At 41.8% G+C, this 21,893-nt stretch overlaps 1 protein-coding gene across 1 annotated transcript in view; it reads right to left on the bottom strand.

Moving 5' to 3' along the window:
* The window catches only part of LOC115359437 (neuron navigator 1-like), a 50,431-nt gene extending 32,330 nt beyond the window's left edge, over positions 1-18,101 (bottom strand). The window contains 4 exon segments of the mRNA XM_030051937.1: positions 6,464-6,823; positions 10,253-10,355; positions 17,297-17,886; positions 17,888-18,101. Coding sequence (XP_029907797.1) covers positions 6,464-6,823; positions 10,253-10,355; positions 17,297-17,886; positions 17,888-18,027 — 1,193 coding nt within the window. The 5' untranslated portion in view covers positions 18,028-18,101.
* Positions 18,102-21,893: the final 3,792 nt, after the last annotated feature.

Below are 21,893 nucleotides of genomic sequence, written 5' to 3'. Positions count from 1 at the left end.
GGAGGCACAATGAGTCAAAGCTGAGCTTCACATGGCTACAATTCCTGTAACTGTGTGTCAGTGGAGGCCCAAGTATACCCAAGGCATTTGGAAAAAAAAAAGACTTCACTTGATTTTGAACCCTTTGTTGTTGAGAGCTGGCATTCCTCTGCACAGTACAATCAGTCGGGTGGTACACTGTGAAGAATCATTTCAGTGAAGCAGCATCACTAGAAAGCACTGTGTTGTTCAGTGCCTTATCTCCGTTTCAGTCATAATAAATAAGGCTATGTATATGGAAAAAGGAAAGCAGTGCCTTGCTCCAGCATGTCACTGATCTTCCAGTAATTTTGATCTGTATTGAACTTGACCATGGCTAGGCAAATAAGGTAGTGCTGCCATCAGCACAGAGCAGCATCATAGCAGTGCAGTAGATGGCACTGCTATGAAAGTCACTGCATCTAAGACTGTAGTCACCCCAGCTCCGCCGAGCAGAGCCAGAAAATGAACTCGTTGTCCAGTTACTGGACTGGAAAATGAATGCACAGTCTCCATCAACCTCAAACAAGGAGCTTCCTCTTACAGATGATACAACTGATGCACACGGGGCATAGTGAAAACCAGAGAGGCCTCTGAGCATACCAGAGGCATCAGCAAACAGGCTACTCAAGGCTACACTGCACACCTCCTGCATGAGACCTGAATTCTCAGTCAGTGCCACGTGTGCAGTTCAACTAGCTGCATTTAGTGTTTGAGGGGAAGGCAGCTTCAGAATTACCACTGAGATAAAACAGATCCAAAACCAATGAATAAGGCGAGCTAACATGGACTGATATGAATCAACCCATCCTCCTTAGCCAGACTTGTGATGATTCTGTATCAACTTCAAACAAAGGCAGCATGGGAAGATGTGTGAGGGTTCAGAGCGGCCTGACGTGATTCTCATTTTTCATGGTACACTACATTAATCAAACTAGCATGGGATCCAAAACAGTAGATGTATCATTGTTTCCACCTGGGGGGGGCGGCTGAATGCTGTCCAGTGGTGGAACCAAAATGTATACCCAGACGACCACACACAGACCACTGTAAGCAGTAGCATACGTCATGACATGATACACAGATGATTCACACTCCCCAGGGTGCTGCTGTAATGGTTCATTTTTCATTAGGCCGAGGGTGCTGAATAAGGTGGAGGTGGGTGTGGGGTATGAGGTGGACTCCAGTATTTAGATCCAGTATTTCATTGACCCTCAGTGGGGAATGAGAACTCCATATTGACCCCAGATGTGGTTTTGGGCTGCTGAATGTGGAGATTTGTGTGTGTGTGTGTGTGTGTGTGTGTGCTCGAGAGAGAGAGATTCTTGGTCCCTACAGCAATAAATTGTAAGTAATGGTGACTTAACCATGTTTGAAATGTATTAAATGTATGTAGACTATAAATGTATTTAAGGAATCACAAGAAAAGGTTTCAAAATGTGTGTTTGCCCTTGTGTGTGCTTGTACATGTGTGAGTGTGTGTGTGTGTGTGTGTCATCAGACAGCAGCAGTACCCCTCCCCTTCTCACTGAGCTGTAGCCCATAAAAGACTGACCCCAAGCAGTGGCCCTACTCAGCTGTAATCCCTGCAGCGCCTGCAGAGGATCTTGCCAGAGATGTTCAGGCCCAATCATTGTGCAGATGGGTTTAAGTGGGTCAGAAAACTAGTGAGACTTCACTGGTCAGGAAAGCAGTCAGCGACTGTAGAAAAGACCTGAATTGAGCAGGAAAGGGAAATTGAAGGCAGACTGCTGGAGGCACACATCCAGGATCAGATGGCTGCAGCACTCTCATGCATTATGTGTATGTCGATACACAAAGTTTCCATGAGTGAGCCTGTAAAGTATTTCAATATTTAGAACACTACAGTCACTCACTTTTTGTAAATGCCAAGTGGTGCTGCTTTGAACGGATCTACTCCTTAGCAGAGGCAAAGCTTTATAATGGTTGCCATGGAAATGACATTGCCAGCAGAGTACATTAAGCTAGTGCCTTATCTACAGAAAAATGTAGGCAAAAATAGCAATGGAATTTGCTCTGTGTTTGAAAAGGGTAACAAAATGTATTTTTGGCAGCATTATCTAGAACTTAGACACAAATGTAATTGTATGCTGTCAGTATTAAAAGCATCACATGATCGAGCTAGATTCTGCAAAGAAGACTAAAATGACATCACTTCCTCAATCAGTGCCACAATAAATCCTTGCAGTATAGGGACTCGAATGAAATGAAAAGAGTACAACAAAAATAAAACAAATGCTAACATATCCCTCCTGTGATATCAGTTACACGACAATCAAATTAACTGGTTAGCCCACCGTCTCCACATCAATCTCTCTCTTTCTTATTCAATTACAAACACACACACACACACACCCTAAACGAATTCCCACTACCCCACCCCTCCACCCCCCGACACACACTCTAATACATTCTTTCAGTCGCTACCACACTGATAGACAAGGCAGCCCATCAGTGGGTCAGTGGAGGACGGTTGCCATGGCAGCACATCCTGAGCCACGTTGCCGCATGATCAGAGGCGTGATGCTGCTGCACCAGCCTCCTTCCCCTGCTCTGCCCTCCCGCCTGTGTGCTGCCATGAGAACACGGCTTAGTGCCGTCCCTTTCCCCAGAACACCACCACAATCACACCAAACACTCTGTTACCATTTACAGTACCATGGAAAGAGAGCAGCTCTTTTGTTTCAACAGGCATCTCAGTCATCAATGGTTCCCAATTGTAGCTGAGTGCTTTTCACTGCCTTTCTCTTTAGTCATCAAAGTGGTTTGAAGCCAGACCAAATGCTGAAAAGCTTTTGCTTATTTTCTCAGACAGCAGCCCGAATAAGGTTTTGAAATCGTTCAGAGTCGAACAAAATCTGCCAAGATGACACACAAATCTCTCAGTTAATGCTTGTGCTCTTCCGGGTGGGTCTCCCTTGAAAATCATCTACTTGCATGTTCTGTTTAAAGCATCAGACTTGCTTTCACCCTATCAATCAAAAAACTGTGACAGAACAAATCATTTCCCCAGTAGGCAAATGTTTTGGACGTGAAAAGCCCAAGTGAGCCAAACTGCTTACACTGCAGCTCACTGAACATAGGACCTCAACTATAATTGACTGAACACCACTTAAATGACTCTGAACGCTGAATAGTAGGCCAGTCATAATTCATACACCATGTATGGAAAAATCAACTCCACACCCATAATATAATGCGACTACTGCTTTACACATAAAGCAGCCTCAGAGAATGTGGCTTGCAACTGAACAGTATCATGTGAACGAAGGTTCTACCATGCCAATATATGGCGTAAAGCATGAAACCACAGGAAACCGTTATGATTCTTAGTAATAAATTCAACTTTCATCAGAGGTAGTTACATTGAAATAGCGGGCCATGTCAGTGCTCTTCTCAGACTTGAAGCACGCTCACTCCAACACAGTCTATTTTGTGAAATGAGCACAAATTGTGGATCTCAAGCTCCAATTCTGAATACTTTATTTACTTCCATAAACACTAACAGTTGCAAACAGAGGGATCGTATTAGTTTCTAGGGAACAGCACTCTGGCCTGACAACTGAATGTTTACAAGGGGGCATCATCAATGTCAATAGTCCTCTAAAAATCCTGAAGAAACCCTTCAACTACGACAGACTCGACACATGTACTGGTGTTAGTGATGGAAAGATGGATCTCATGAGGGGAATGGGATTTACATGGTGCCAGGTTATTGATGAGGCAGACACACAGCAGTGGTGATTACTGTCAGTATGTACACATTTAGGCTTATACAGCCAATGGCATGGGTTAATCAATAACCACTGGACCACCAGCAATATACTGCAGCCTCATTTTGCTTCATAGTAGCAATATATCACAAAAATCATGTACTGAAGCCTTTTACATTATGCCATTTAACTCATGGAGTCAAGGATTCCTTCAGATGCTCTTCATTGTATTGAGGCTGGTTTCAGACCATTTATGAAAATGTAAGTATGGGGGCTTAGAAAGAGTGGGAGCAAAAATGGCACCTCCCTCTACAGTTGATTTCTAGCTGGTTTCCATGGATACACAGGAGGAGCATGATCTATTTTCAAGAGACGGCAGCTAATGGTTGTCAATCGGCAAATTGTGTGTATGTGTCTGTCTGTGTTTGTGTGTGGCTGTTACTATGCCTCAGTATGTGCACGCACAATGCTGTCACCATTATGACTTATCTTCAGAATGAGAGCGTGCTATCAGCTGTAATGTATTAATGTTGCTCACAGGGGCTGTACAGTAAAAATGCAAATATATTCATAAATATGCAAAATGATACTGTAAGCATGAGAGGGAAACTAGACCATATGCTACTGTCCCTGTTGCCACTGCCTCAGAAACCGGATTAACTACTTATCTACAGTAGAGGCTGCTATTATATTCATGAGGTAGGATTAACTCTTGAGTACAATCATCCGCATTCCATTATACCTGAGGAAGTCAGAGATTTTGCTGAATCAAGAACAGTTTCCTCTGTAAGGGCGGTAGGGGCATATATTTAAGTTCATATCCAGAATCAGTGGGGTTTCTACTTTGTCTTACCATTCAGGTGTGACAGTGTAGCCTAATCAACGTCAGACAGAAAACAGCCTCCAGAATTTTCTTGTCTTGGTGTTTTTTTGGTAGCAACAGCAGCCTATGGTTATTCTAATGATAGCACACAGGAAAAGCTTTCCCCAGAGCGTATAGGTGCACGCAATGCTGCTGGTGTGTGTGATAAAAATAATAATAATGGGGACAGCTGGTGCCCAACAGGGGGGGCAGGGGGTTCTCACAGTCACCTTGACATCCGTGTGGGACTGTAGGCATGGGTGGCCCAATAGTGAGCATGATGGGACTTTTTTTTAGTATGTCAGCAGATTATCAGTCCAGTCTCCCATGCCTGCAATATTATTAAACATAAGTGAATCCTCATGGCAGCCTCTCACACACATTTGAATTGCCATAGCTGTTGATACAGGGACAGATTTAAGTGGATTTTGAGTGCATGGGTGTCACTGTGACAAATAGACCCATATGAAATAATCTCTGTTTAATCCTAACCTTATGAGGTTACACATCCTAATCTTTTTCACCTTTCTACACCCCTAAACTATAACCCTATCTACTCAGTTGTTATTCCAGTTCTCTTCCACTGCAATGCCTCTTTTTATCATGCTAGGTAACCATCTTATCTTGCTGTTATTCTTCTTCACCTCGGCTCTACATTCTACATCACCTCACTTCAAAGTTAACTCAATTCATTTCATCTTGCTCTCTTCTTTGCTCTAATTTCTTTCCCCTGCTCTAAAATATGTCTTGTGTTTTTTCTCCTCCCTGATACACACCATAGTAAGAACGTGACCTGGCTACCATGCCTTGCGAATGCTCCAGAAGACTAAATCCCACTGCATGTGCAAGGGCGATAAAGCTACTCAAATCACACAAGAGAACTGGCCTGGATTCTCTCTCTCTCTCGCTCTCTCTGATTCTCTCTCTGTCTCTCTTTCTCTCTGCATCTCACTGTCTGCCATCAACTTGGGAAAGGGAATTAGATGAACACACAAGGAAGTGAGAGGAGAGCAGCGAGGGTGAAGCAGAGAGTAATAAGGAGCAGGAGAATGAAAAGAACAAAGGAGGAGGTGGGGAGATTGTACATGGGAGGAGGTGTTTCAAACCTTTTGGAAAGGTATGTAAAGTATGACAACTGCGGAATGTATATTCTGAAAATATGAAAAACTAATTGCTTCTTTTGAACCTGTTGTCTTCAAAAAAGAGTCACAAGCCCCAGAGTGCATTTCACACAACTACCAGATGCCAGAGGTGAGGGTGCATTTATTGTGTGAAGCCAGGAGAAAACCTGATGATTCATACTCTTTTCAAAGCAGCAGTGAAAAAAATTCAGAAAACATTCTCGCCCAAGTCAGCAAAACAGCCTGTAGAGAGAGAATGTCATGGCTACTTTGAGAAATCCTAAAGACAGCCAGGAAAAAAAAACAAGTCTATCTGCTGATGAGAGCTCTTTGATAAGCCTGCCAAGTGCAAACCTCAGATGTCCAACACAAAGCAGAAATTCCATGAGGTATGCATCAAAAGTTTCCATAATGGAAGTTTCTAAATTGCTCAGAAGTTGAATACTAAAATGCAACCACTGTAAATATTTTAATTAAATATTTGGTATATAACAATGGCGGGCAGAAGGTAATTAAAGTAGGACTCCAATCAATTTATTGATATATGTAGTCAAATACAATTACAACTTCTAACCGACCCAGTTTTCATGGTCACTAGGTTTAGGCCTGCAGCACAATCCAGCATGAAGCCCTCTGGTTTTGACTGGTTGCTTTATGATAGGTTTTTTTCTCAGTTGCTATGGCAACAGGTGGTGTCAAGCCCAGTACTTGTCCCGGGATGCTCTTACCCATTGGCCAGGTTGTCGTCATCATCATCCGGTAGACTTTTGCCCAGCAGGTCACTGTCACTCAGGTAGCCGGACTTAAGGTCAGTGTCGTCGACATCCAGCCCCTCGATGAGCTCAATGCGGGAGGTGCTGCTGAGGCGGCTGGAGCAGCGTGTCGGCATCGTTTGGGCTGTATACTGGGAGCCACTTTTCCCACCCTGGTACCCTCCGCCTGTGGAGGACGGGGCGTCACCTGCCTGAAGGCGAGGGCTCGACTGGCCGTGGCGCCAGGACAGAGGTGAAGAGCGGTTGGACAGGCTGGACATGCTGCGAGCGTTGGTGTCATCGCTGTCATAGCCCACGTTACTGCTGTCCAGACAACTGGGGGGAGATGAGGAGAGAGGAGATTTTATATTTTTCATTACATTTCAAGAATTTAGATGGCACTCATCTACAGAATGTCACACATATTAAAACAGTAGAAGCAAGAGACCTTGAAATCTGATTTCCCCTTTAATTAGCCACAAAGCCACAAAGCCAATAAAAAAACAAAAAAACAAAAAACAAAAACATTTTCCCATATTCTACAACAATCGTAAACACATATTCTGCATTTGCTGGCTGCAACCCTTGCTTGAAGCGACATCATGCTTACACTGAGTGAAACATTCAAGCGCAGATGTCATTGTTTTATGGCTCCACTATTTCATCCAATAGAAAATATCTAGATGTTTTTTTGCCTCATTTTACACACAGTGCCATGTATTTCAGCAGGGCATATTTGGTAACCTTTGGAAACCTTGGGATCTCCTCTAGAATTTAAAATAAAGGTCAGCGGTTTTGTACAAAGCTGTGCTGTGCAGCAACGAAAAACCCACACAAATACAAGTAGGGCGAGGCGATATGGACAAAATCAAATACCATAATTTCTTCGACTGAATATCTTAATATTGATTTTGTGGTGACTGTATAGGGGCAACTACTGGTTCTTTCATAAGATATATACACAATGACATTTCTAATAAACAGTCATCAGTGATTAAGATGTAAAAATATATGGGTTTAGTAATGAAATAGTGGAGTTGAAAGAAACAGAGAATGGTAAATCTGTCAGAAATTAATGTGTAATGAGAAAACAGAAAGTGAGAGTGAAAAAACAATGACGCTACATGTTTTTGTTTCACCGTCAGCAGACCTTCAAAGAAATCCACAGTGATGTCGAGTGGCTGCTGACCCAGATACAGCCGTTGGGCTTCACTCTTCAGGGACTAAAACTAGAAATGGGGCTTTTCAGAACCCAAGGACAAAGAGAAGGATATACCAAAATATCTTTGTGAACAAACCATTTCCCTCTCACTCTATCTGTCTGTCTCTCTAACCCTAAGCAATATGTTTACAATCACCAGAATCACTGCCGTTTTCCTTTCCAAGGCTTTGCTTGATACAGCCATGCTGCACAGAAAGAAACCAGAAAGCTGTTTTGACAGCTGGTAATACATATATAGTATCTACTGGCATGAGCCTGGACAGAAACTATATCAAAGTTCTCCTTGTCTCCACTGTAAGTGGGTCAGTTTTAGAATTGTCTTCTCAATAGCCGGGAGCTTCTCCTGTATCTGCTCATTACATAACTAGATGCACCAACCCACCAGATAAATAATGCAATGGCTGCAACCATGGGAGTATTTTTATCCATTGTTGATGGATAATTTATTGGTATGGATGCTGACTGGTGCCACTCCAGCACTGAGTGCATCCGAGAGAAAAATTATCTCATAATTTCTTACACACTTAATGAGAGTGTTTCTTATTTGTCTTTAAATAGCTGAGGACATCTGAAGGATTTGTCAAAAAGCCTCAGATCATATGTATCAGCATTCCTCAAACAGAGTTGTGGTTGAAAATTATAATACAAATGTTCATATTCATGTTCTATGAGACTGACTGTGAATATGACAAACTTGGAGAAGCTGAGCTAAATTCAGTCTCCATTATAATGAGATTTTCGAAAAGAGATATTCTATTCTGTACCTTTCCGAAAACAATGTCTCCACTCACACATGCTGCTTAGCATATATTCTTAGCCAGCGCTTGAGATAACACAAAAAGCCCCAGAGTCTAGGAGAAAAACTTGTGGAAAATGTGAAAGGAAGCTGAGGTTTGCATCAATCGCCTGTGGCCAGGTTATGGAAATTCGGAGCCCATCTCAGGGTGGATCCATTCAAGGTCAGTAGCAGTATTCACATCAAAGCCGTCCCCAGAAAAAATGGGATATTGCTAAGCATTGTGCATCATCACCAGGTAGAGATAAGAGAAAGCCAAAAATGAAAGGCGGGGGATGAAGCAGTTCATGAATACAAAATGACTTTTGTCCCTAATCGATGTTTTCTGCTGTGTTACTTCAGCATCCTTGTTAAGGTAATGGCTGTTGGTGTTTGCTTCTTTGTTAGTTCCCTGATCTAAAATAAAAACTCGCCATTTAGTGGCCTGAGATGATCTGATGTTCAAACAAATAAAATCCTATCTATAATCTGCTAATATCTTTGATCATAAGATATTTTACTGGTGACTTTGCAGCTGTAAAACATGCATCAAACCATACATCTAGTTAAGTGGTTCTCAACCTGGGTGTTGGGACTCCCCAGGGACAGGGTAGAGATCATTTTGGGGGGTTGCAACATGATTAAGACATACATACATTGTTTGTTTGCTTTCTGGTGAAAGTAGTTTTAGTAGTTTTACAATGCAAGGCCTTGTCTGACAATTGAGCATTTGCAACAACCAGTCTGTGACAGGGGGTTGAAAGTAGGCATTGGTTTGTTTTAAAACCAATATTGTTCATGGGACAATAAGTTGGTAATGCAATATATCACAATACTTACGATACACTTGTGCCAAGTATGGATATCTGAGTTTTAAACTTCATTTGCACAGATGCACATTTGAGTTCCTCTGAGGTGAATTTCTTCTCTGCTTGTGTTTGATGGGACACTGTTCTGTCATGTTCATGTTGCAGTCTCTTTGCATTGTAAAACACTGGAAAACCTGATTATTTAGCCTATTCCAGGGTACTTTTTCTGCCTCAGTTACAGATATCGTGACGAATCGACAATATATCGTAGAATTCCCTATACTGTGATTCCATCGTTATCGTGGATAAAATATCATGATGACATCATATTACCAGTTACTCACTGATTCCCACCACTAGTCACGGCCCAAAAAGGTTGAGAACCACTGATCTAGGTGCACCAGTTTTTACATGTAATACTTTATGGAGATCTTTAAGGAGCGTATATGTTAGTCGTCTCTGATATCTCCACTTTAATGTGCAAATGAAACAGATTCCTGTGTCGAACAATAGCCTCTTCCACCAGTGTCTTGTTAGGTTGTGGCTGCTGCAACAAATGATTGCCTGAGGAACTTTACCTTTAAGAGGCAAATTCAGTTCCGTGAGCCTAATTCCACACTGAGAGGGATTCCTAGCGTGAAGTCATGACCATGAAACAGAGACGGGCAATTTGAGGAGGATGGAAGCCAGATGTTTACTGGGTGGCAACTCTCCAAGCAGCTATAGCAGAATTGTTTACACATGATTGTGTTATGTATTGATCCAACTATCCTTCCACTGCTTGTTCACATGAGAGCATGAATGTATTCCATTTCTCAAAGCAAAGACAGAATGTGGCTCTTGACCCCATGACGTGTTGCTATGATGGAAAAAAAAAAAAAAACTCTTAGCAGAGATGTTTTTGCAATTTGTATGAGACGTATTTCATTTCAACAATACAAAGTGTAAATTGCACTCACCTATGGCTAAGCTGGGAGCCACGAAGACTGGACATTGTATCTTCCAGATTCTGTCGGAGGTCAAGGACATTCTGCACGGTTCGCTTCCTCTGGGACTCCGGGTCTGTGGGTGAGGAACGCAGCACAAGCAATTAAAAAACACTGAGATTGTCCACATGAAATACAGATCCAGTACAGTCTTTTTCTCCTGGTGTGTGTGTGTGTGTGTGTATGTGTGTGTGTTCAGAGAGTGTGTACATGCATGCACACACAGACATTGGTGCATGACTGTCTGCATTATTTGTGTCTGCACTTAAGTGACAGGTGCATGCCTGGTAATCACACAACCAAGGCATGTTCACATCATTAGGCAGACAAATTTCACTCCATGGGCTGCCTCACCATGGTAACCCAGCTCCACCCCGCTTCCGGACTGACATGGTACATCCAGAACATGAATCTCTGAGAGAAAGGCTGCCGGTGTCTCAGATCGCCCAGCAGGGGGACGCATTTGTACATTCTCAACACAACAACAGGGGCCGAACAAACACTTCTGGAACCTGTCCCCTTTGTCCCCTGCACTTAATTCCACCTACAAATGATTAGAGTCCAGTTACTACATAGTTGAGCCTCTGTCCCCCTCATCCCCATTGCAACTTTTTTTGTTATGTTTTGAACGCTTGTGAAAGGCATCTGAACACAGCCTCTTGAAACCTGAGCAATTATTGATTTCTTTCAAAAACATGGGGAAAAAAGGTGACGATTTGTAAAAACCAAAGAAGAAAATTAAAAAAAATACTTGAAAAAATGTTTTAAAAACTTTGAGTGAATGAATTATTATTATTGTTGTTATTGTTGCTACCGTTATTATTATGATTATGATGATGATGGTGATGATGATTATTGTTATTATTGTTGTATTGTATTGTTGAAACTACCAGAAAATTAAAAAACAAGAATAATATGTATAATAATTGAAAATATATATTTAAATTTAATTACAACCAACCTGACCACAACATTATCCTAAATATACCCCACCCCCAAAAAATAAATAAATAAACTTAAAAGAAATATATTTGAATTTACAAACTTTGAGGATAATTCTTTCCCCCAGTATTCACTTTCAGAGTGATTTTCTTGTAATTTAATGTTAAACATGTCATGTTTTTGGATGACATGGAAGCTGCTGAGTTAGTTTGATATGACAAAAATTCTGATTGACTCAAATAAGATACAATTATGCTTAAAAAACAATAATTAACTTAACTGTATTGTGCAATTACAAAACTAACAAAAATAAACTAAACTCACAAGGAAAATGTCTTTGGTTGTTCATCTATCCTCAGTGAAGACTTTTTTTTTTTTTTTTAAATAGTCTGATGTTGTGTTGAATTTTTATTACCCAATACTTTTTTTGGAATCTCAACCCTGATAAATTCTCCATATTACAAAAAAGACTAAAACTAATGCTGAAACTAATTTTCAGCATTAAACTAAATTAAACTAACTAAATTAAACTAAAACTAACTACACTAAACTAATCTAGCAAACCTGCTTTAAAAACTAATTGAAGCTAAACTGAAATCAAAAGCAGCAAGAAGAAGAGCAACAAGAAAAACTAAAATAACCTTGCCTGACACCAAGATATCCTGCAAGGGAAAGTGTTTTGTGTCTCCACAGCCGTTTTTTCTGTTCTGTAAAACCTTATATCAGAGTCCCTGTAAGCTAACAATAAGCTGAACTACAGCCAGAGTGATTCTGCAACAGTCCAGCTGATTTGGACTGCTGCTGCATGCTACGGACAGTGCACAGCCAGTGGGTCAGGACAAATCAATATTCCGGTGCCATTAGGTGTGTTGTTTTGCTGGCTGTAACAAATGAAAGAAACCTCCCTGCCACAAACACTGGGGTAGGTTAGACAAGGAGAGGGATTTCCACTGTACTGTGGTAGCAGAGCTCCATAAGGAATAAGAAATTAACATTCACTGCACTGGCTGGAATAGCTGGAAGAAAGTCAAGGATGTCAGGGGAACACATCTCAAATAAAGTGCTGGTCTCATAAGAGCATGTTAAGCCAATTCAGCTGAAGAGGCACAAAGGGTATGAATATGATGTGCATTTAAAACAGGCACACATGTACACATCCCTTTTAGCTTTCTGTACAACTTCTGATCCATCAGCATTGGTCAGACTTGCATGGATGGCCAAAGACATTAAAGTGAGAGGCTCCATGAAAACAATAAACGACCTTCTGGATTCAACACAGTGTAACTCAATCGTGTTTATTAAATGATTAATCAAGTCATTTTTGTCACTTTCCAAAGCACTGTGGTATGTTACTGGCATGTCGGACAATTTGAATGAGACACTGAGTTCAATTTAAACAATGTTACCCTGACTAAACGATAATATTCACTTTTTTGTGGAGGGATTCACTAACATCAGCCCTGCTGACATCAGATGATTAATGAGCAAAGTCCATGAGGTCTACTAATCTAATCATCAGGGGAAATCGATAACATTTGGCTATCACTCCATGATATGCATCATCCACTGTGTCTGTCCACAACTTCGGACATGCTCTCTTTCACAAAGCTCCAGCAGTTAGATAGGGAAAGAGCTGCTGGATGTTAAGCTCAAAGTAAAAAGAATGTTTATCTCCCTTCCCTTTAAAAGTGGGATTGAATCTTTAGTAAACAGACGACATTATGTAATAAACACTTAAATCTAAATTCTGAATGCTGTCCGACACTGAATTTAACATTCTTAAAACTAGACTAATCTTAAAGCTTCAGCATGCTGAATTTTCAGAACTATACCAACTAAACCAAACCATTAAATTTGACCTTCAGGTCCAAAACAATAAGACCCCTCCAACACTTACTGCTCTACTTCCAAGACACAAGACAAGCCAGGAATGCATCACTAGATCAGTTTCACTTACAATATCCCAATACCTTACAAAACAACTACGATCCGAGATCATTTTTTCATATATACACAAAGATCTGGAATGACATCCCATAACAATCAATAACCTCTATTACACACTTCAGACAGGCCTATAAATGTTATCTGGTGGAAGGACACATATCTGCAACCACTGATTTCAGCTTACACACACCAACTTACTCACCCCACCTAAGTGTTCTCCCCTGCAGTGTCTGTCCTGCTGTCTAGCTGTAATGTTACTTTTGATCCTTTCCTGAATGGTAATAATAAAATGAAATGAAATGAATTACAGGGGATATATTCAAACAGGATGTCATACTGGACAAAGAGAAGGCACGTGCGCACATCTGTCCCTCTGGTGTCCTGCACTGCAGTGATGTTACACCACAAAAGACTGAAGAGGATCTGAATGGGGAAAGACCTGCAAATGATGTAAAACTGCAGGATGTTCTTTAATATTGGTGATACAGTCCTAGACTAGGCGGACCAAAGTGTGGTAAAAGACATTAAGAAATAGGGCTAGACACCCTCAGACCCCCCACAAACACTAGCAAACTGATACATCTTTTAAGTTCAACAAAGAACAATATTACAGTGATATTGAGAAATGACTATGATTACCATAAAGATCAGGTGAGGTGGTTGGCAGTCTCTAAAGGCCTCTACATTGCATTATACATTGTCTGTCACCAGGATGGATTTTGCAGGAAATATGATGGATTGCTTTACAGCACAAATATGAGGGCAGTGCTGTTCTTTTAAAGCAAACAAAGCTAAAGCTTCTCAGAGTTTCTCATGGCAGATGATGAAGCAAGTGAAAGGCCTGTGGAAAGAAGCCACTCTTCTGTAAAGCAACAGAGAACACAATGCACTCGGACCGATGCCAGGGAGGGGATTGTGCTCTTTGTGACCTGGAAACCATGCACTTATGGTAAACGTGGTTTTAAAAACTGAATCAGTGTTATATCATGCACCGCTTGTGCTGTAAACACAGTTACATTACCTTCTAGCAAAGAGCATAAATCATGTACATATTTCAGCATTTTTAAATCAGTCCCGTGTTTGTTGCTATAGGGGTAAATTGTTTGATGAACTGGTCCTCATGGGCTGAAACTTTCTGGTTACACAATAGACATGGATAAGCCATTAGCAGTGACAAACATCTGTACTCTCTCTGATAGCCTACTCCACCTTTCACATCTTACTATAATTCTATATTCCATCTAATGTTTGATGCGCTTTATTACTACATCTTAGGTCAGAATAACATTTGATCTATACCCCTACTTTCCCTATGCATCAATTCTATTATAATTGTAGGCTACTGTTACAGTTGTGGTGAGCTAACATGATAGACCATGTACAATTACTGATGATGAAATGAGGCCTGCCTCATCCCCTTGTTACTGAGGAAGAGCATCTTCAGGAAGCTCCCTTCCATCTGTCTGTATTGCCCTGATCCTCTGCTTGCCTCATGCATACAACATATCAGAGAAACATTTCGCAGTCAGCTGAACCAACTGGAATGACTACTATTTCCTGTTTTATTTTACAGCTTGACCATTTGTATCGATTTACAATATGTTCCATTAGAAATCAAAATCACAACAACTATTTCTTTCTTATCCGCTACACAATCGGTGCAAAAGAAGCTACTCTGTGCGAAAGGAAGAAAACCGTGTCAAAATGATTCATCTGGCTCTAAGCAGAGTAAAACAAATTGGATTTTTCTTTTTTTTTTTTGTGGTCTCGTGATGACGCAGTGCACGCGATGCAATGTGACGCCATGTGGCAGCAAACGTTTGGTGAATTTAATAATGAGCCTTTTAACAAAATTGACTATCCCCGATGCCATACGAAAACAAAGAAAGCCTCTATGTTCAAAATAAAAGCATCCTTTCACCAATCTTATAGAGAAAGTTATGCTGGGGAAGAAAAAAACAGGGTGTGCTTTAAGCAGACATTGAATGCACTGCCGTCTATGAATAAATAGATAGTATTTCATAAGGATGTCCATTGTACTGTGTCATTTACAGTAGAGGACATAAGCCAAAAAAAATTTGGGTGGGGGGTTAGAGTCTGAGAATAGTTTGTAGAAATGAGCCTTCAAAAGCAACTGATCTCATGAATATAAATTATGAATTTGCGTTTATTTGCAGATTTTTCCTAAGTCACAGGTTTGCTAAAACAGTGCAATGTTATTGTCGCTTCCTGTCTTTCTACAACCATGTGCTCTTTCCATTTCACTGGCTGCTCTGCCTCTCATGAACACAAAGCACTTCACTCATTTCAATGTGGAATTATCATCTTAAATTATGATAAGTAATTCATTAAGCTGATATTTTATGTGAAAAAGCCTTTTTGTGAAAGAATGACTTCAGCTTAATTGGAGACACCATGGAGGTCAAGAGGAAGAGGAAAGATGCATTAGCCTGGGGCATGCTGTGAGCTGCTACAATTTTTATGCAATTAGGTTAAAACAGAGATGGGTGTGGTGCTGTATTCTACACAGGAATTTTTGTCTGCAGTTCGACTGAACAGAAATATAATCACTAGATCACATAAAAACCAGTGATACCAACATCCACGCTGCTAACCACGTTGTCGCTTAAAGTTCTGACTTGGCTGTAAGTGTGACTAACATGAGTGATGGACATACATATACACTAATGAGGCATGGATAACAGATTAGGTCACCTCAAATTAATTCATTAAGATGCAACAGGGGACATGCAGAAGACTGTATTAAATTAAGCAATGGAATAGAAAATTGCAAATCCATGAAGCAGTGAAAGGTGCAGGAAATGCTTGTTGGTGCATTTTTAAACCAAACTGATCAATAATAGAATTTCAGGAGTATGAATGGACATGTACAGAGTAGGAAAAATGTCCACTTGTGTGTCCTGGGTTTGAGATTGGACAGATTTCCTTCAAATGCTGTCAGACACCAGGACACTTGGCAGATTGATGCATATGCAAAAACAGTGAAGGTTTAGTCTTCAAACAACTGTCTTCCTAAATAGCTCCTCTAAAATACTACATCTAGTGGAAAGAAAAAGGCAGTGAAAAAATCTTGCAAGGAAAGGCATTAAGAAATTTGTGTTTGAAGATAAAAGTTAACTCCTCAAAGACAATGAGACTTGTAATTAGAGGAATACTGCACCTATTAACTGTTTTGTATCAGGAAAACAAACCCTTTTTTTAGTTTTAAAATCATCATCGTAAATGTCATGACCAACAACCTGATAATTTACAAAGACATTGCACCTATTGATAAACCTGAGAAATGCACCCCCAGAGAGAAAGCCATTTTCTCTGCCATTTGCTGTCTTGTAGTACACGGGGTGTAAACCATCTGTCAGTCGCTACAGATGAATGGGACTGGGAGGAGGCTAAATATGTGTGTGTTATGTGCCTAAAATGACTTCAATATGGCATACCTTATTTGGAACCATATATAGATACTACAGGATAGACCATTGAGTGCATTGGCACGTGTTGGAGCAAATTAGAGCATTAGAAAGGAGATCAGTGTGCTAGCACTAACCCCAGCCCCACCCCCTATGCACAGATTTTTTCATGCAATCAACTGGAAATGTTATTGTAAGGAACAAGCATATTTAACGCAATCACTACCACCATGCCTTGTGCACACTTGAGCAAGACAGGCTGAGGGATTAAGAACAATGGCTGGAATACAAGGAGAAACAGCGATCATGTCATCATTGTAACTGATCTCTTAGGTATTCGGCTAGCCATTCTGCTTCACATGGAAATCCTAAGGTGGGGCAGCATTCATCAAGATAATATGTAAATATATATATAGAGAGAGAGATAGATTTTTTAAAAAGCTCTGAAGAGCATGCTTTGCAAGCATGAGAAAGATGTCTTTTTCTCTTTTCTCAGTCAATGGTGAGCCACCTGAACTCCATTCAGGGAAAATGGGGACGGCTGCAGCAGCAAGCAGGTGTTCATGGTGGCTGTAGTAAGGGGGCGTGCTGCTGCTGACTTTGAGAAGCACTGAGAGATGCGAGGTGCAAGCGGGGCATTTGATTTAAAGCAAACGTTGACCACGCATAGACGCACCCTGGCCTGCTGTGCTGTACTCACCCAGCATCTGACTGAACAGCAGCTGCTCCAGGTCTCCCAGCACTGTCACCACCAGCTCTGGGTCCACCTTCAAGAAGGGCTTGTCTCCCCCTTCCTCCCCCTGGCCTTTGGACCCCGCCTCCCCTCCAGCTCCAGCTCCCTGCTTCTTACTGTTGGCCTTTGCCTTGCTGGAGAGGATCTCATCATCTGATTTCCCATCCTCAGGTGCCTTGCTCAGGGGCTTCACCTCAGCGTAAGGACCTCGAGGTATGCGACTCTGCTTGCTCAGTGCAGATGGAGCAGCTAAAGGGCTGAAGGGCTTGGGCTTGCCCTGGAAGAGGGAATGCTCCGATTTGGAGAGGTTGCGTGAGAGCGGGGCACCCCCTCCGGCGCTGCTGCCACCTCCTGCCGTCTTTGGCTTGCCTGTTTTGGTTTGCCCTGCTCCAGGCTTAGCCATGTCATCACACCACTTAGGCTCATAAAGGTGCAACTTCTTCTCGGCGTCGGTGAGAACAGCTAGGTTGGTCATAGACCTCTGCTTGCGGAGGTTAGAGGGCACAGGTAATCTGCCCTCAGAGCTACCTGCCCGGTAAACCTTTAGCTCCCCCCTGTGTGCTCTGAGGCACTCCAGACTTGGCTCTCTTGGCTGCCATGCCAACTCCTTTGCCATCTGCTTGGCCGTATGCCTTTGTGCTATCCGTCCTTTCCATCTTCAAATCTCCTTCTCTGCCTTTCACGCTATTTCCAAGCATGCCTCCTGCATGAGACCATATAGAAAAGCATCAACAGGGAGAAAATAGGTTTCCTCACACAAACCCTTTCCTTTGTCCAAAGAATTAAAAAAATAAACATGAAAAATGCTTCTAAGGCAATCCAGCAGCCTTTTTTTTTTTTTTTTTAAACAGACAGGCTCCTTTCTTTCTTCCCTCTGTCTCCCTCTCTCCCTCTTTCTCCTGACAGGCTGCTGCAGCTGCAGCTGTTGCAGTGCTGCCCAGGCGCTCCCTTTCTCTCCTTTCCTCTCGTTTTCCCTTGCTCCGTTTTTTCCACACTCCTCCCTTCAGCACACCCTCCTGCCGCTGAACCGCGCAGCAGCAGAATGACAGCGGCGGCAGACGCAACAACAGTGCCTCCTCCCCCTGCTCTCTGCTGCCTCTCTCTCGCCTCCTACCTCCCTCTCTCCATCCCTCCCTCCCGCCCTCCCTCCTCCTTCCCTCCTTTTTTTCCGCATTTAAAGATGCTTTGCTGTGTCTCAGCAGAATGCTTCGGCTGCAAGGGAGCAATGAGAAATGATTATCAGTGATGGTTGATGCAGATACCGTTCTCGTCTCACAGATCCCATTTCCACACCTTCTCCCCTGATTCCTTTGTTCTTCCCCTCCCCCTCCCTAACCTCTGGGGTCATCCATGTTCATTACACTCAAAATGATGCATCATTTGTGATGTTAGTGGGACTGGAATTATTTGAGAGTGAATGCACATTTGGACATTATGCATCACACACACAGTATGAATCTGTTAGTGTTAGGATCAGAGTGTCATCCCACACAGTGCAACAACTGGAACATCCAGATTATCTGATTATCCTGTCTGAGCTTTCTTATAATATCAAGAGCAGCTTTACAGTTGGATAAATCATATGCTAAAAATCAGCTGGATGTTGTCCAGCTTAACTGAGGCATAGTACATAATATTTGTTGTATTATCATTAACATTGATGACAATAACTTTGATATTGTTTCCTTCACATGAATGTGGAGATGATCAGGTAGCTTTCTGTCACTGCTGTAGCTTGGGAGGGGAGAGAAAGCAAAGCAAAACAAAAATCCTCAACCCAAAATTTAAGAGCGTGTCAGCCAAATGGATGACTTCATTTCAGTAGACGGGGCAAGAGACAAGCTGTTCCACGGTTAAAACTAACACACCCAAAACCATGCTTTGGAAATATCTACAAGTCAGTGTGTGTCACATGTACAAACACACACACACACACACACACACACACACACACACACACACACACACAAGGACAATGTTTAGATTAAATGGAACATCCATCCATATGGTTTACGCAATGATGAATTGAAAGATGCATCCCATTTGAGTGCATACATCATCCGTCAAGATATTCTACACACGCATCTCTCAGGAGTATTGAGGATGCTTTGCAGCACACACATGCAGCCGTGCTCCATGGAAACCACTCTCTGTCTCTCCTTCTCTTTCTCTCTCTCTCTCTCTCATCACCTGCATGACATCCACTACAGCAGCCAGAGGATACTGCTCTGCACAAACAGACATCAGAGAGAAAACACTGCCTATTTAAGCAACATCTGTAACAAGTATTAACCCCTTGAAGCCTGGTTTTCTCTGAAATTTCCCCTTAAGTAGCTTCAGAGTTAGACATTTTTATTTTTCCCATACTGCATGACCACATCACATCCATATTCTGCATCTGCTGGTTGCAACCCTTCAGTGAAACTACATCAGGCTTATATTGAAGGAAATATTTAAACCAAAGACGCCAATGTTTTATGGCTATACCATTCCATCAAACATGAAAATCTAGACGTATTGTGCCTCATTTCACACACATCCATGTAATTCCGCGGGACCTATTTGGTATCTTTGGAAACCTTGGGATCGCCACTAGCATTTAAAATAAAGCCCCGTGGGTTTAAACAAAGCTCGGCCGCACAGCATGCTTTTGTCATGACAAACCTGCTGATGGGACTGACAAGGTAAAAGAGGGTAATAAGTGTTTCTTTTACCAAGATGCTGATTTCAGTTCACGCTTTGCTTATGATTTAAAAAGGTTTTCTTGTGTTCTTTGCAAGTGAATGGACAGAATGAACAGTTGCTCTTATTCAGGACACATCACGACTAAATGAGACTGTGATAGATGGTGCAAATCCACTGGATGTGACTGACCAGTTAGCTACAATGCCTAGAGGCTCCTTTCTATTCCTCCCACTGTGCCTTCAACACACTCCAGTGGCTTTATATATGGGTCTCAGGGCACCTGGAGCGGATCTGGGACCCGTGCAGTTGTTTGAAATGGCATTGAGTGTCTGGAAACAATGTCATGTCTTGTTCCTTCTCATCACGAGTTCCAAGACTCCCCTGCTGAGTTTAGACCACTTATAATGACCTTACTCCCATGATGTTTTGAATAGTTTACTTCTCGTTTGAGTGGGAACTTGTTAAGGGATCATAGGGTAACAATTTCCAACATGCCATTTTGCGAATATATCTATGTAATCATGTACAGTACCAATGTTCTAGTCAGTCAGAAACAAAATAAATAGCTTCTAGTCAGGAGGAAAAAATCTTAATTTTCCAACTCAAAACTATGTTTATATCATATGCCAGGCTTCAGCCCTCATGTCCAAGAGTGAAAAATTGCGACTTTGTTGATCTCAACACTGCAACATACCCAAACGCAGTTTTAATGAATTAGGCAAGGGCCACCCTTCCTCAGGAGAGAGAAGGGTGGAGGAGCATCCTGCTTTTAGTTCCTTAGACATCTGGCTCTGATTCTCCCTATCCAACTGGCCATCCAAGCAACTGTGTGTGTGTGTGTGTGTGTGTGTGTGAGAGAGAGAGAGAGAGAGAGAGAGAGAGAGGGAGGGAGGAAGGGCTATGATGGAACAGTTACACAGCTGTCTGTTGTCAGTTTCCCTGGACATGTGTGTAATCACTCTGGGGCTGTTCAGCTGCTATGGTGTAACTGTGATGATGATGCAATGTGTTAAAGCACACCAGGAATATCTTCCAAATGCAGTTAAAGGGAAAACAAAGCCGTAAATGTGCACATGGCCACATGCAGGTGGCATGGCATGGTCACAGGTACCTGTTTGTATGTTGGGTATGTTAGTAGTGTGGTCATTAATACGATATCAAGTCACTCAGTAAAGTTTGAACTGTAATGAAATCACTGTGTGTGCTGGAATTTGAGCAGCCCGAGGCTTCAGGATATTGTAAAAAGCTGAATGGTAATGATGTTTTTCCCAAAAAACCTCTCCATATGCTGAGTATTAGTCTATTCCTGTTGAGCCCAAGTTGCTGGAAACCTGTAAAAAATTACGTCAAATGGAACCCCATCATGTTTGCGTGTAGACTTTGCTAGGGTGACTAACTTACTGTCTTGGGTTAATCCTGGGACAGTGATTTCTCACAACCACACAGGGAAATATTAGTCTTGTTCAAGTAAGATGTTCCACCTGAGATCAATATTGTGCTTTCCCACGTTTTTTGTTCCTGCAGATGTTTCTATGGAATGGATCAGTATTTCATTGGTGTTAAAAATCCTGTATTTCATGTTCCAACTGGCTTCTAGTTGAAGCCAGATGACAGCCAGCGATGACAAATCTCTATACTTTATGGCCAAAAATACATTTTAAGTCTCCCTCAGGCCTGTGCTGTGGGGACAAGCTGAGTCCCCAAACAAGAGGTGAAAACTGATCCTCACATCCAAGCACTCAATCTCTGAGCCCTACATCTGTCCACGCTGAGCTGAGGACCACTCAGTCTGTGCTCTCACCCTTCAGAGTCATTAAGATAATTAAGAACTCAGTTAGAGGGTTTTATAATAGCCCAATACAGTTTTATGAGATCATTC

The sequence above is a fragment of the Myripristis murdjan genome, chromosome 5 (genome assembly GCF_902150065.1).
Source record: "Myripristis murdjan chromosome 5, fMyrMur1.1, whole genome shotgun sequence".
Classification (NCBI taxonomy): domain Eukaryota; kingdom Metazoa; phylum Chordata; class Actinopteri; order Holocentriformes; family Holocentridae; genus Myripristis; species Myripristis murdjan.
Note: the sequence above shows the minus strand (reverse complement) of the source record. Positions and strands in the feature narration are given on the sequence as shown.